The sequence below is a fragment of the Dromiciops gliroides genome, chromosome 4 (genome assembly GCF_019393635.1).
Source record: "Dromiciops gliroides isolate mDroGli1 chromosome 4, mDroGli1.pri, whole genome shotgun sequence".
NCBI lineage: Eukaryota > Metazoa > Chordata > Mammalia > Microbiotheria > Microbiotheriidae > Dromiciops > Dromiciops gliroides.
The window spans coordinates 68,895,393-68,910,881 of NC_057864.1; the positions used below are offsets into that span (position 1 = coordinate 68,895,393).

General features: G+C 39.8%; 1 protein-coding gene across 2 annotated transcripts in view; it reads right to left on the reverse strand.

Annotated features, from left to right (window-relative positions):
- Positions 1–297: 297 nt before the first annotated feature.
- Positions 298–15,489, reverse strand: part of ASTN1 (astrotactin 1) — a 469,489-nt gene continuing 454,297 nt past the window's right edge. For both annotated transcript variants that reach the window (XM_043964036.1, XM_043964035.1), the window contains exons 22-23: positions 11,368–11,551; positions 298–4,067 (exon numbers count right to left, since the gene is read on the reverse strand). In XM_043964036.1, coding sequence (XP_043819971.1) covers positions 3,830–4,067; positions 11,368–11,551 — 422 coding nt within the window. In that variant the 3' untranslated portion in view covers positions 298–3,829. The remainder of the gene's footprint in view (positions 4,068–11,367; positions 11,552–15,489) is intronic.

A 15,489-nucleotide genomic window follows, 5' to 3' on the forward strand; every position in this document is an offset into this window, starting at 1 on the left:
TCAGGAAGCCCAAATTCAAGCCCCATTCTTATACTTCCTGGTTGTAAGACCCAGGGAAAGTCTTTTAAACTCTCAGTGCCCCAATGCAATTCTTAAGATGATAAATTTTTCAGGGCAAGTGCAATTCAAATTAGTGAGGAAGTTTCCTAATTGGCAGTTTCCTGCACAGATATAATCATTGAACTGGTCCCCACCCTCCCCACCAAACTTCTTCCAACAAAAATAAAAAGTAAGAAGAAAAACCAAAGAATTATCTTGTTTTCAGATTATCTAGAAATAGACACAGAGATCAAACAATCAACTGAATACTAACATCTTTGTTTAATATTTAGTTAACTTTTCATATTTTTAAAAACAATTGTACAATATTTTTTTTAATAATTACTGTAATACCTGAAGTTGGTCACATGGTGTTCTTTCATCCCATCTACAGCAGTAAGGATTTTTCTCACACTAGGTTCTTAATAGATCATCTGAATAGCAAGAAGTAGGGTGGTTGTCTTCAATCATTAACCAAAATAATGAATGGACCAATCTCCAAAGAAAAAGAACTGAAAGGTGAGTTAAGGCTGTGGTGCTATTAGAGACTGATGCATGTATGTTCAAGGGGGAACTGCAGAAGAAGTTTGGCTGCATGAGAACATCTCCCTCAGTGTAAGGGAAGTGGGAGGGGGAGGGGACAGAAAAGAAGGATGGGGGGAAGGGACAGGAGAGGGGAGGGAAGGGGAGAGAGAGTCAAGGAGAGTGAGAAAAGGAGAGGGAAAGGGAGGAGAGGAGAGGAGAGGAGAGGAGAGGAGAGGAGAGGAGAGGAGAGGGGGAGGGAGAAGAAAGGAAAGAAAGTACCTAAGGACTGATTAGTTTGGCAGTCTGGAAAATGGGAGGCTTAATACTGAAAAGGTACCACTATCAACTTCTAACTATAGGGAATCCTTGGGGCAACTTCATTGCATGCCAGCTAGTGATGATAGAACTATAATTCCTACAACATTGCTCATCTGTCCTAAGGATGCCCCTGTTCTTACAGGGTCCTCTTTTATACCCTGAGGGTCAATGGTGCTAGTATGGGACCAAGACCAAGGTAAAGAGAAAGTAGAGAGATGGAAGAGAGGAAAATAGAGGAAGTAAATTCTATAGAAATTCAGGGAAGGGAAGAGGATTGTGAGAATAAAAAGAAGGGTTTTTAAGGTAGAATGAGCTAGGCAGCAAATAGAGAGTAAAAGAGGATAAAGAAAGAAGATAGAAGAGAAGGAAAACAGTCAAAGGGATAAGGAATATGAACAAAAGGGAAAGAAGAAAGTAAGAAAGAGAGAGGAAGGCAATACATCAGAGGCAACAGCTGAGAAAGGGGCAAGACTCCAAGATGACGGTATACTTCACTCTTCTCCAAGATCCATCAGCACTCTTACCACAAGGGTGGGAAGATATTGGTATTATAATTCTAACACTTTTCCAGAGGAAAAGGAGGCAAAGGCAGTAAGGAGCACCAAAGGCAATTCCCCCTCCCCACCCCAATCTCTACCCACTTGGTCTTTATTAATTAATTACTAAATACTAAATCACTCTTGTCAGTGAGAAATCTCTGTTGAGAGAGCAGGGTAATAGAAAGGTCTTGTAAAAACCTCAACATTTCACCTTAGGTTGTGTACTGACATAGGGGAAGTGCTAATGAACAGAGTCCTCTGTTGGCTATGGTAAACAGATCCCCAGAAATCCCTCAAGTAGGTCCACTAGAAGATGAAAAGTATGAGCCAGCTCTGCTTATCATGTAGAGCTGGAAGTTTGGCCTTTAGAAAACAGACCTGCTGACCTCATTACTTTCTTTGAACCCAAGATTCAAACTGCTCCTTACTTACGGGCTTCACTCTTAGGAAGAAGGGGCCAGGTCAAGTTCAATTTACAGACATATAAGTGAAACTATAGGACAAGCTATAGAACTGGTGCCCCCTGAGCAAGGAGAGACATTCATGAGTGATGGAGTATCAGGGGTCTAATGATGCACTCTGGCTCTTTCATCAGTCAAGGTCCCTCAGGAAAGCAATACCCAGTCTTGGACTGACCTCTCTGGAAGCTGAGGCAATCCCCTGAGCATCATCCTATGGGGAACAGATTTCTAGATTCACCTAAATTTCAAGTTTAGAGGGTGAGTGAACACATCTCCTCAACTGCTCTCACAAAAGTCAAAGTCTAGCTTACTCAGTGCCTGACCTCACCCAACTTCTAACTCTCTTTCCCCACCTTCCCTGTGTCCTTCCAAGCAAGAAGCACAAGGCTGAAGGCAGTGAAGGCTCAAGCAGGCTTCAACATTTGGGCTGGCATCTGAGGAAGACAACTGGCTAAATATCCTAGTGGGACACTGGGTGAAAATTCACAATAATACCTATTCTTGTAGGGTGCAGTGTCAAATAGGAAGGCCTTGAGCTTCCACCATGCTTGCCTAGACAAACTCTCTGTGCTGCCTGGCTCCAACTCAGAGTGGTGGGGGCGGGGACACCTTCACTGGAGCCCTCACCCCCTGAATGTCCATCAAGAGAAAAGATTTGCAAGATTAACTGAATAATTTAGCAAGATTCATAGGGAAAAAAGAGCTAGGAGGTTTTATTGACAAGCATTTTTCAAGCTAAAACACTGACATGAAGGAAATTAATCCATTCTATGATGATTATCAAGTAAACGCAGTGTCTATAGGTAGGGGTGGGCATGGTGAGGAAACTAAGGAGAACCTGGTAATGTGGCCTTCTATGGACAAAATGCCAGAACAAAACTGATTTCTCTCTGGCCCAAAATGGAAGTAATGTTGCAGGAACCAAGAGAGGCACATTTGTTTGCCCCAACTTTTATTTCCCAATGGGGAAGGCCCAATTCCACAGAGCAGAATATCTATCTGAAGGGGAGGAGGTGAGGAATCCACTTCCTCCTTACCAAAGAACTGGGAAAAGATCTACCTGCCCTGGGGAATTTACATTTAGTCCTTCCTGGATGGAAAAAAAAAATGGCCAGAAGTTCTAGAAAGTTCTGGAGGTCCCCTTCTATATTATGATACATGAAAATGATGGTAAATCTCACCTTGAAAGAGATACCCTAAAGTTCCTAATGTAGCAATGAGGCAGAGGAAATAAAGAGAAAATAGGAGAGATGGACAGAAGTCTCTCTCCAGAGGAGGTTTCTTTTGGGTTCTCCCCTCAGCCCCAATTCTATAGGAATATCTCACTTACAATCTGTTTAGCAAGGAATTGAATGGGGGATGGAGGAGGTAGACATTATTTACTCCACACTTACCCCATTGACACCTTTGTGAAAATCAGGAGCTCTGTAATGGGTGAATTCAAACCCATCCTTAGCCATAGTTTACACTCCTATACCACACTACAGTCTGCATATGCTTGGTAAGTCTAATGGCCTGAACTCTCAGCTCTTCCTCTGAGTATATCCCTCACCACGTGGGACAGGAAGGAGACACAGTGAGGAGCGTGGGGATCAGACAGAGGGAGAAAAGAAAGCTTTTTCATCTGGAGCATGGAGCAGTTTGACAGAACTCTTAGAAAAGTGAGTGAAACAAATTAACGACAACAATAAAAAAATCCTAAAGAAATCCCTCAAAGGAAAAGGGCATTGTATGAAACCTCAGGCTGGCAAGGTCATGCTGAAGAAGAATTTCATACCAAAGAAGTCCTGTGGAGAGGAGTGAATGTGTCTCCCTGTTTACATTATTATGCCTTTGGAGGTTTCAGGAGTCCATTGGGGGAAAAAAAGTTTAATCAACAAACCAATGCAAAAGCCCTTTCTCCCTCCTGCTCAGTCTTGGTGGCCCCCCTGCAGGAACCTTGCATTTCTATTTCTCTTTGTTATCTCCATAATCATTGTACAGGACACTGAGTGTCTGCTCCTCACAGGTTTTCTTGAGGTCTCGGCTAAGCTCTGACCACTCCAATCCATAAGGCTTGATCTCCCGATAGCGGCAGGCCAAGTACTTGAGCGAAGTGCGCTGTAGGCTTATCTTGGGCTCCTGGAGAAGGCCGTTGCACCAGTTGCTGAGGTCTCCAAGTTGGGAGAGGATGAGTCCAGCTTTCCTGTGGGGAGACATGAATATGATAGATTGGTGAGCCAGTTTAAGGAGACAAGAAGACAAAACACAAGATGAAGAGCAAGAGGATAGAAAAAGTGGAGAAAATGAATAAAAGACAAGTGAAGAGAGTGGAGATGTAGGAATGGAGATTGGCATAAGATGCAATGGAAAAAGGGAGTAAAGTAAAAAGTAAAAGAATGAACGAGAAGTAACGTGAATGAAGGCACACACACAGAGAAAACACATAGGAAAGAAACAATTAGTAACTGATTGCAATGGCAAAAATAATGAGTCTCAATCTGTAAGAGCACAGGACTATGTGCATAACTTGAAATTGGTTTGGATCGAATGATCAGTCAATTCAGAAGGAACATTAAAAATTCAAACAAGTAAAAGCATTTTAATTTATTGTTATGGTTCTCTGTCATCCAGAAGAAAAAAATTAAAACAAACAAAGCATCTGGAATGATTGAAATTCTCGCATTTTGGGGCAGCTAGGTGGCTCAGTGAACTCAGGAGGACCTGAGTTCAAATCCAGACTCAGGCACTTGACACTTTGCTAGCTGTGTGACTTGGGCAAGTCATTAACTCTCATTTGCCCCCCCCCCAAAGAAATTCTCACATTTCAGCAGTTTTTAACTGTGGATAAAGTCACTGAGCTGGATGTAAAGCTGTCCTAGGTTCAATGATATAGATGTAAATTATAACTGTAATTTCAATGTAGAGGATAACTATAGGCACAACAATCTAACTGGCTCACACTTATATTCAACTTTTCTAAAACACAACTAGCTGGACCTACCACCTCATTAATCTTTCAAGGGTGGGTGGTGTTTGGGAGTCATGTTTCTTCCCTCTACATACAACTGAGGGCTACTTAGAAGACTACATTAAATCCATTAAACTTCAGATTTAAATAGGTAGAAATTTCTTTGCCTTCTGGTGCTAAGATTCTGTCTTTCTGGAGTCTAAAGAGAAAGCATGTTAGTAGTGGGGACATCATCCCCTATGAGAGAAGAACAAAGTTGGGGATCATATCCCCATAGACCTCATTGTAATGTTCTTTCAGCCTTCCTCAAAAGTAAAGGAACATATGATAACTGAAAGTTCCTTAAGGGAAGATGACTGTAGGGGAAACTTCCTGCCTACCGTCCAATAAAACTAGACTAAGCTCAAACAGTCTTTGGATGCATTTATCTTTCTCAATTTTTCTGCTGATTCCTTATGGATATTCATAATAGAATATAGCAAGTCCTTTGATCTCAAATCCCCCAAAATTGAGTCAGGATCAGAAATGTAAGAAAGCAAGAGGATCACCCCCCGCAATGGTTGGCACTTTTCAAAGTTAAGCTGACAGTAAAAGGAAGATTCAGGAAGAGATAGGACCTCAGTTTGGCATAGATAGGAAGATTGACAGAGAGAAGGATCACTACACAAGGATCACAGAAGATGAGAGCTGAACGGAAAGTCTGAGGTCTTTTAGCATTACCACATGTGATCACTAACCCTCTCTACAATTTCTTCAACAATTGGCTCTTCTAGCCTTTGATTGAATACCTCTATTAAATGGGAATCTCCTGAAGCCACCCATTCAACTGCTTTATAAACTATTTCTGCTCCATCTTTTCCAGTCCCCAAATCATTCTTCTTTGGAGGGAAATACCCTCCCCCAAAATAAAAGCAACAGAAACAAGGTTTTCATCATTCTGCATTTCCTTGGATCATCTGTTTTTTGGGGTTGGGCAATGAGGGTTAAGTGACTTGCCTAGGGTCACACAGCTAGTAAGTGTCAGTGTCTCAGGCCAGATTTGAACTCAGATCCTCCTGAATCCAGGGCCAGTGCTTTATCCACTGTGCCACCTAGCTGCCCCAAGATCATCTGTTAATATCATTCCCATCTTTGATCTTTTACTTTTGTCTCAACTTAGCTCAACAAAATTATTTATGTTATCTTAGCCTCCCTCCCCAGGCTTAACTGACTATAAATTTTAACTCTCTGAATGCTATTTTGGCAAAGTTGCATCATGCTTTCATATTTAAGCTATTATACCTAACCTTGCTTCCAATTCTTTTAGTCTTTTTCTCAAACTAAATTAATTTAGGAATTCTCTGTACAACCACACCAGTCTTTTTTAGACAGATCTCCTCCTTTTTTCATTATTAGAATAGTTTTGTATTGTGCCTGCAGAATTGACGTGTTGACAGCTTTTTACCTCTCTGGAGGTGATTTTCCTTGTAGAATTTTAACCCACATAATCCTACTGATTCTCTCTAAACTAATTTAAATTTATTCTCTCCAAATCTAATTTACCTGCTGGATTATGTTAGAATATATTACACATTCTAAGACAGAACATTTAATCTGCTCCCAAGCTTCCTATATTTCTTTTACAGCTGGTATCTCCTCAGTAGGCAGAATAGTGTTGAGAATTACAGTTCTCCCAGCCACTATGTCTGCCTTTTGAAAGAATGAAAAGGGAGCATTAAAGCTAGTGAAGAATTTATTAGCTATTCTACTTTTTTTTCTCACAAAGAGAGCTCTAACAGATATTCAGATAATGAAAGTCTGCCCTTAAACCATGCTATGGATATATTTTCTGGATGCCTTGTCTATTTTCTCCTCCTGACCAGGTGGTCTCTAGTATGGCCCACAACCATTCCATTTCCATTTCTCCTTCTCCTTCTGATTTCCACCAATATTCTCTCCACTTCTTGTGCATATTGCTTCTTGGTAGACAATATTACTATCCACCCCACCCCCAATCTTCATCAGTTCTTTCACCTTTTAATAATATAATGCACCCTTTAATAATACGTTGTCTTATGCCATTAAAGCGACCCATTTCACCAAGACTCAGTGATATCAATTACTCAAGTTTGCTTCCTTCATTGAGATCTCTGCATTACCTTACTGCACTCTGTGCAGGTTTTTTTCCCTGTATCTTTACTGCCATTCTTTTTCTATGTTATAACTTCTATTTTCTATGGTATCTAACTTGTTAGAGCTATGTAGGCAGTGTTTCCTACCCCCTTATTTTTTTAGTACCTTCCTTGTTCCAAGAAAGGTTCATCCTAGGAATTATAGTACAATAAATGGGGAATGCAATTGAAATATCAGAGCAGACCTGAATGAGTTCAAGCCACCAGATCTAGTTAAACTCCACAGTATGACAATGAAAAAATTTATGAATGTAATTAGTGATCCACTCTCAGTGATCTTTAAGGACTCAAAATCGATGAATGATATAGCAATTTACCAGAATGGAAGGACAGGTTTTTCAAAACATAGGTGGGATTATAGTTTTTGGAATAATTATGTAATGGATTACAAAAGGAACTTTATTGAGCACTTAAGAAAAAAATGATCTCTATGAGTTTAGCATTAAGAACAAATCATTTGGTCAATGTCATTTTAAAAATATGGTTAAAAGCAGGAATAAGTTATAGACAGGGTTGGATTACAGCGAGTCATTGGGTGAAATCTCTTCTAAATGCCATTGGGACAGGAAGGAAAGTAAGTTGAAAAGATGGTAGTACAATTAGGTGGGTATAGGATTGGTTAACTGTCTAAGCTCATGATTGTAATTAATGGATTAATGTTCACAGAGATAAAAGTCTCCAGTGGAGTTTTCCTTTGGCTCTGCCCTCAGCATTTTTCTGTCAAGCATTTTTGGTCAGTGACTTAGATGGAATGTCCAATAGTAAGAATAAGAACATGAATAAGAATAGCTAACATTTATATGGTGTTTACTAAATTCCAGATGTTGTAATAGGCACTTTACATTTATTATCTCATTTTATCATCACAACAACCCTGGGAGGTAGATGATATGTTTATCCCCATTTTACAGATGAGGAAACTGAGGCAGACAAAGGTTTAATGAATTGCCAGGGGTTACAGAGTAGGAAATGTTAAAAAAATATTTCAACTCAGATCTTCTTGATTCCAGGTTTGGGGCTCATCCACTGTACCATCCTATGTGCCCCTATGGTATAATTATCAAAACTGTGACGAAATAAAGCTAGGAAGAATAGCTAACAGATTAGATGAGAGGATCAAGAGCCAAAAGGACCTTGACAGGCTGAGCTAATGAGCTAAGGAAAATAAGATTAAATTCAATAGGAAGATAAACATACACAATTCTTCCTCTGGGTTAAAAAAAAAATCCACTGTACGAGCACAGGCTAGTGAAAACATGACTAGAAAGCAGTTAATATGAAAAAAATGCAGGTATGAAGGTAATGAGAACTGAAAGTCTAATGTGAGCCACAGGGCAATGTAGCAGACAGGACAAGAAGAGTCCAGACTCTTTTTGGCCACATTTGGTGGATCTCTTTTGTTTACATGATAAAGCATAAATGTCCAAGTCTCACTCTTGGTGCCCTCCACAGGTTGGTTCCAACCTATCTTTCATATTTCTTCCCTTCAAGTTTTCAAGTTTCCCCAAACTAAACTCCAAGTTGCTTTCTTATTTCATGCTGCACTCTCCTGTCACCATAGATTCTTACTCATTCTGTCCATAATGCCTTGGACATGTTCATTCCCTATTCTTTCCCAAAAGGAATCCTCTTTTTCTGTGCTTTTGCCATAGGGGATACTTCATTAATGTTTGTTGAATTCAAGAACTGGCATTAAGAAAACTATGGTGTCGAGACTGAGGCATGTGACAGTGTTGCTGTACTCTGCACTGGTCAGACCACAGCTGAAGCATGACATCCATTTTTAAGGTCACACTATAGAAGGCCTGCTGAAGAGGCGATATGAAGCACTTGGAGTCAAGTCAAAATGATAGCAAGAGGCTAGAAACCATGGCGTATGAGCATTGTTTAAAGGAATTTGTTTTCTCTGAAGAAGACGTGTTTGCGTGTGTGTGTGTGTGTGTGTGTGTGTGTGTGTATAGGGGGTGTTAATGGGGTCAGGGATCAACAATACAATAGGTGTCTTCAACTATTTAAAGGGAATACATGTGGAAGGTGGGTTGATATGTTCCTTTTGGTTCTACAGGACAGAACTAGGGTTGAGTAGTGGAGACTGTGAAGAAATACATTTAGATTTGTTATAGGAAAAAACTCACTTACAATTAGAACTATCCAAAAATCTAATAAATTGCTTCAAGAAGCAGAAGTTTCCGTTCCCTTCCCCAAGTCTCTGAGCCAATTATGTATGGGTTTTTTGCATATATGATATAGAGGGGATTCTTCTTGGGTGCATGCTGGACTAGATACCCTGGGAGGTCCCTTCCATTTCTGAACTTATGTGATTCTGTTAGAATACTACTTTCTGGTAAAGCTCTGTGAGGGATTTGTGATTTACTAAGAGGTTGAACAAGAGGGACTCTGAGGTCTTTTCAAATGAATATCTTGCATGATTCCTTTACTAAGAGACCTCAGAAGTGTGCCAGATGGACCTCTGCCTGGTCACCTTGAAAAATGGCAGTCTTCAAGACCATCTCACCTATTTAGGGAGTGCTTTAAAAGATGAAAAATCTCATTCTCTGAGAGAATGATGAAAATCTCTACATGTAGCAAAGAAGTGCCTCTTATTTTTCATTTGGAGGTCAGCTCCCTTGGCAGCATGACTCAATGTTCACTCCAAAGAGGAAAAAAAAAATTATTTTCCCCAGCTCTGAACAAGTGATTGTTTTTTCCCAGTCCCCTCCCCCACCCATGGCAACCAATGTCACTAAAGGTGATGTCACTGCATTCCAAGGAGACTATGATAGGAAGCCACAGAGATGATGTTTGAACAAAGGTGTCATGGTGTAAGAGTAATTTCTAGGCTGACAGAGTGGTGTGGGATCATATAAGGAGCAGTAACAGTCCTCTCAGACTTCAAAGTTAGGACAGAGGAAAATCAAACAAGCAGTCTGTCTGCTGTCTAAACACGATCACCCACAAACCATTTCTTCTTTACCTACTGTCCTTTGCGGTTTAGCTGAGCCGACTGGCCAAGAGGATGTCAAGTTTCCAATTCGTCATCAAAAAGGATTTTGGTGGACCTCTTTAACCTCTGCTAACATATTTCCCTTCATCACCAATGACTTATTGGGAGGGAAGGACCTGGAACGGTGGGTTTCTCCATCATTTTCAAGTGCTAGAGAAGGGAAAATATCCATTTTTTCCCCACAGAAGGAAATTGATGAACTCGTATTTGCGCTTGTTCTTTTGCCCTGCTAACTATTTTCTAAAAATAATTAATGTAGTGATCATAGTGAGGCTGCAATTAAGCAAACAATCCAGTCTTCTTTTATCAATAGTCATCTCTTATTTTTCTTTAAGTCTTGGTCTCCCTACATTCTGGAAGAGGCAAAAATTCCTGTTCTTCCAAGAAATGTCTCAGGTCACAAAACCAACATGTTTGCTGCATTTTCCCCCCCAAAATGAGGACATTAAGGACAGTCAGAATGTTAACAATCTTCATGAATGAGGAGAAATGAACTTCTGGGAGGTCATTTCTAGAAATATTAGAACATGACTTTCAAGACAAGTGACTACCAAGAAGAGAAAATAATTTTATTTCAGGAAGAAAAGTATACTTTTATAAAACAAAAGAAGACAAAACAAAAACCTCCCATCTTCCTTAAAAAAAAAAAAAAGAAAAAAAAGGAATGTTATACACCCTTGTCCCTTTGGAATACAATGAATGATGACATTACAATACTCAGTTTGATCTTGGTTAGAAGGCAAACAAGATAAAACAAAGCTATAGTTCCTATGGAACTCAAGTTAATTTCAAGGGACTGAATAGGAAGAATTCTAGACTCTAGACCCCAGCCTTGCAGGGTGCTGGTAAAGGGATATAACAAATACATAAGGAACACATATGCACTCTATATCCTATGTTATAATTCATGCAATATGTTTTCAGACACTCTGAAGTCCTTGTTTTCCTTAGGGCATCAAAGAAGGGCTATCTGATGTATCTTCTGTTGAAATCTTCCTAAATCCCTTTCAGGAAATAAGTGTTTGGGCTCAGCTGTTTTCACCATTTGAAATGCCACCACTTAAAGCATCTTTTAGTACTCAGCTAGAAGAATAGTTAGAGAAACATCCTCTAGGTTCAGGGCACAGGTATTTTGGGAACTTAGAGAGTGTGGTTTATACTGGACTAATCAAATCATGTTTTCAACAGAACTGAGGTTGACAGGGCAACCTAAAAGCAAGGATTCGCTTTTCTGAGAAACTAAGCTCACACAGGGAAGTTCATGTGAAAATTCATAACTAGATTATCTACAGTTTGCTGTGGTCATTAAATTTGAAAGGGACTAAGAGATTTAAAACAGACAAGACAATTTGCCGGTTACCTGGGGCCTAATTCATCCTCACATCTCCATGTGAACTCGCCAAAACTCTCATAATGTTGGTTATAATGATAAAGGACTCGGTGGAGGCTGGGAGAGCCAAGATCCAAGAGGGTGTTATATGCAGTCTGTTGTTCCTTTCCACTGGTATAGCCATTGAAGAGATTGTAGATCTTGTCTGCTATTTCTGAGAGGAAAGAAGGAAAAATGAAAGGCAATAATTATATAGAGAGACATGTGTGTGTGTATATATTTATATATATATATATAAAATGATTGCATATTGAAATATATGCATAATATCTGTATATATCTACACATATATTTATCTACACATGAACACACACATACATACATAAATACATACAGACATACACATGCACACATATATGCAATTATCTGGTTCAAGCTCAGTACACTTCAATCTAATTCACCAGATACTTATTAAGTACCTAAGTGAAAGGCACTAGGTATTAGAGACAAAAATAAAAGATTGTCCTTTCCCAGAAGGGGCTTAAATTCATCTGTGGGATAACATATCTACTTCTGCCTCAGAGATACATAGAGCAACAGTCTGGTGATTTAGGCCTCCCTGACTCCGGGTCCAGCACTCTATCCAATTAGCTTTTTTCTCTTACACAGCAGTTGCCTTTCAATGAAAAAAAAAAAGTCCAGACATGCTAGGTCCCAGGTTACTTTTATACTCATTTGGTTCTGTTTTAACCCATGGTCAGGGAAAACAATGGCATCACCTGCAAGATGGACAACCAATGAGCCCTAGCTGACAACCATAGCCACATCATCTTTCTCCTAAATCCAGCTGTATTCTGAACTTCTCTTTCTTTCTGGAGGGAACTGTCATCCTATCCCCCCACCTTTGTAACCTACCAGCCATATTTACATCCTTGATTCTTAACTGCTCCTTCTGCCCCACATTTGGTCACTTGCCAAATCTTGTCAATTCCACTTTTACAACACCTCTTGCATCTGTCTCCTTGGACAGCACTATAGTTCAGTCTCTTATTACCTTGAGCATGGACTACTGCTATAACCTTCTAAGAGGTCTTCTGCCACTAGTGTCTCCCTTCTCCAATATATCCTCCATTTGACTGTTAATCAAACAAAACACACTTATTAAACAGCATAACTGTGTCAGGCACTATGCTAAGAGCTGAGGGTATAATGATAGAAGTTAAATAATTGCTATCCTTATGGAGTTTACATTATAACTGGAGAAAGTCATGTGCTTAATATAAAATGTGTTTACATACAGAATAGACAGGAGGTAAGGTTTGAGAGGAAGGTACTAGCAGCTGGGGGAGGTGGGGGGGACCTCCTGCACTGGATGGCATTCTTAAAGTGCATATCCTTAAAGTACAGGCCTGACCATGTCACTCCCCTTCTCAAGACAATTCACTGTCTTCCTACTGCCTCCAGAAAAATAAAGCTCTGCTTAATATTTATTTTAAATGAAAGTTTTTATTTAAGTTTTACATTCCAAAATTTTAGCCCTCCTTCCCTCCCTCCCCCCCCTCCACCCCACCTCTCTAAGGTGATAAGCAATCAGATATAGGTTATACATGTGAAATTATGTAAAATATTGCCATGGTCATTTTGCATTAGAAAACTCACATAAAAGAAAAAAAACAAAAGAAAGTGAAACGTAGCCTGCTTCAGGCTGTGTTCCATCAATATCAGTTCTTTCTCTGGAAGCAGATAGTATGCTTCATCATTAGTCCTTCGGGATTGTTTTGGATCATTGTATTGCTGAGAATAGCTAAGGCATTCACAGTTCTTCACTGAACAATATTGCTGTCACTCCCACAGCCTAGTTCCTCCATTAACTTATGCCCTCTCCTACATTGCATCTATGTTCATATATATGCTGTTCTTCATACATGACAATTTATCTCCCATGTCTGTGACTTTATGATGTCAGCTATGCCTAGGATGAATTTCCTCCTCATTTTTGCCTCATGGGTTCCTTTAAGGATTCCCTCACATATCATTTCCATGAAATCCTTCCCAATCCCCCAGTTGTTAATTCTCTTCTACCCCTACCCCCATGCAATTACTTTTTTTTTCTTTTATCTCTGTGATAAACTGTGATGTTTAAAATCTAATTTGTGGTCGCCTTAAATTAGAAGCTTTAGCACCAGTCCTTGGGCATTAAACATTTATTAAAGCATACAGATATTCCCATGGAGTTCAGAAAGTTCATTTATCTCTCCTTGCCATGACAATCAGGAGATTATAAACTTTGAGAGAATGAGATTATTTTGTTTCTGCTTTCAGATGACAAGGGCTAAGCACAATGCTTAGTATATAGAAAATGCTTAATAAATGCTTGTTGATCTGACTTCATAGGACCACCAATTTCATGTCAAAAAAGGGTCACCTAGTCCTACTCTTTCATTTGCAGATGAGAAAACAGAAACCCATAGAAATGGATGGAGTATAGCCCAAGGTCACATAACAGTAGCAAGTGATAAGGTCAGGTTTCCACACTTAGGTCATGTGACAGGTCATCTATTGTGCCTTTTCTACTTAATCAGATGAATTTAGTTGAATGAATAACATCACCCATTTTCACAGGAGGTATGGGGGTTACCAGAGAATATAGCCAATTATAATACAGAATTTGGGTTAAACACATAGGCTTTATCCAAGAAGATTTTCTAACTTTCTCACAGTTCTAACTCTAAGCCAGTACTGGATTGTGTACCCCAGTGAAGGCTGTTCAGATCACAATGCCTTTCCTATGCAGACCAGTAACCTCTCAGGATTCTCTATGGCCCTGCAGTTTATGATGGTTCTAGGAATGACTGGCTAAGGGAAAAGGTTTCTATATTAAATGAAAGTATGATTGGAAGCTTACCAATTTGCCCACAACTCAAAGGACCTCAATCTTTAAAGTAAACATACCCTTTGAAGTAGTATTTGTTATTGTGCAGTCATTTTCAGTCATGTCTGATTCTTTGTGACCCCATTTGGGGTTTTCTTGGCAAAAATAGTGGGGTGCTTTGCCATTTCTTTCTCCAGCTCATTTAACAGGTGAGGAAACTGAGGCAAACAGGGTTAAGTGAGTCATTCAGGGTAAGTGTCTGAGGCTAGATTTGAATTCACAAAGAGGAATTTTTCTGACTTCAGGTCCAGTGCTCTATAGTAGCACATAACTAAGATGGAAATAATATGCGTTAAAGGAAGCCTCAGTCCACTATGCCAACTTTCAGGTATTATAGATAAATTGGGTGGATGGACACCTTGCAATAGTGTCTTGAAGTCTGCAAAAATTGTTTTTGATTGAACATGGTGTTTAGGAGGAGCATTAGACTATAGGCCTCAGGAATTCTGGGATGTTGAAAAAGAGATCCTAGGTAATATTAAGTTCTTGGACTAAGGCTCCTGGAGAGAAGAGCAGGGGGTTCTCAGACAACGTCAATTTTTTGGATAAAATAGAGAAGCCTTAGGACTAAGCAAGAGTGTCGGAGGCTTGGGGCAGAGTCATGATGTAGACGAGAAAACCTGGGCCTTGACATTCCCTAGTACTGTCAGTTATTCAGACTTTGTGTTTCCAAAAGAAAGGCATTAGTTCTCAGATTACAGCAAATGGTTTTCCCTTCTGAGAAAAAAAAAAAGTATTAAGATGTATAGGTCCAATGCTTAGTTCAATTTATGTCACAGAGTAAGTGCTAAATAAATACTAATTGACTAAGTGATCAGGAAGATTGTTCTCAGCAGAAGTAGCATTGCTTGACTCCCTAGCAACAGAATGCTCTCTGCTGTTGAGAGAGAGAGGATTAGTGCAACCAGAGCAGTACATAACTCAGGAGCTAACTTTATAGGTCCCTTGGAAGGTGGCATTCCCTAGAGGTAGAGGACCCAGCTTTCTAACTGACTTGAGGGCTCTTCCCTTGCAGGGTTGAGTAGATGATCAGAATTTAGCTGACCTCTGTTGGAATAGGATACCACAAATATATGGAAAGCCTTAGAGCATGAGGCACAACATAGGCAAATTAGCACTGCCTGGGATGCCATGGTGGTGAGATATTCCGGAGGTGGGGGGCCGGGGCAGAGCAGAAAAGCCCAGGGTTTTTGTCTTTGGGAGGATGGGTACAGTGGATT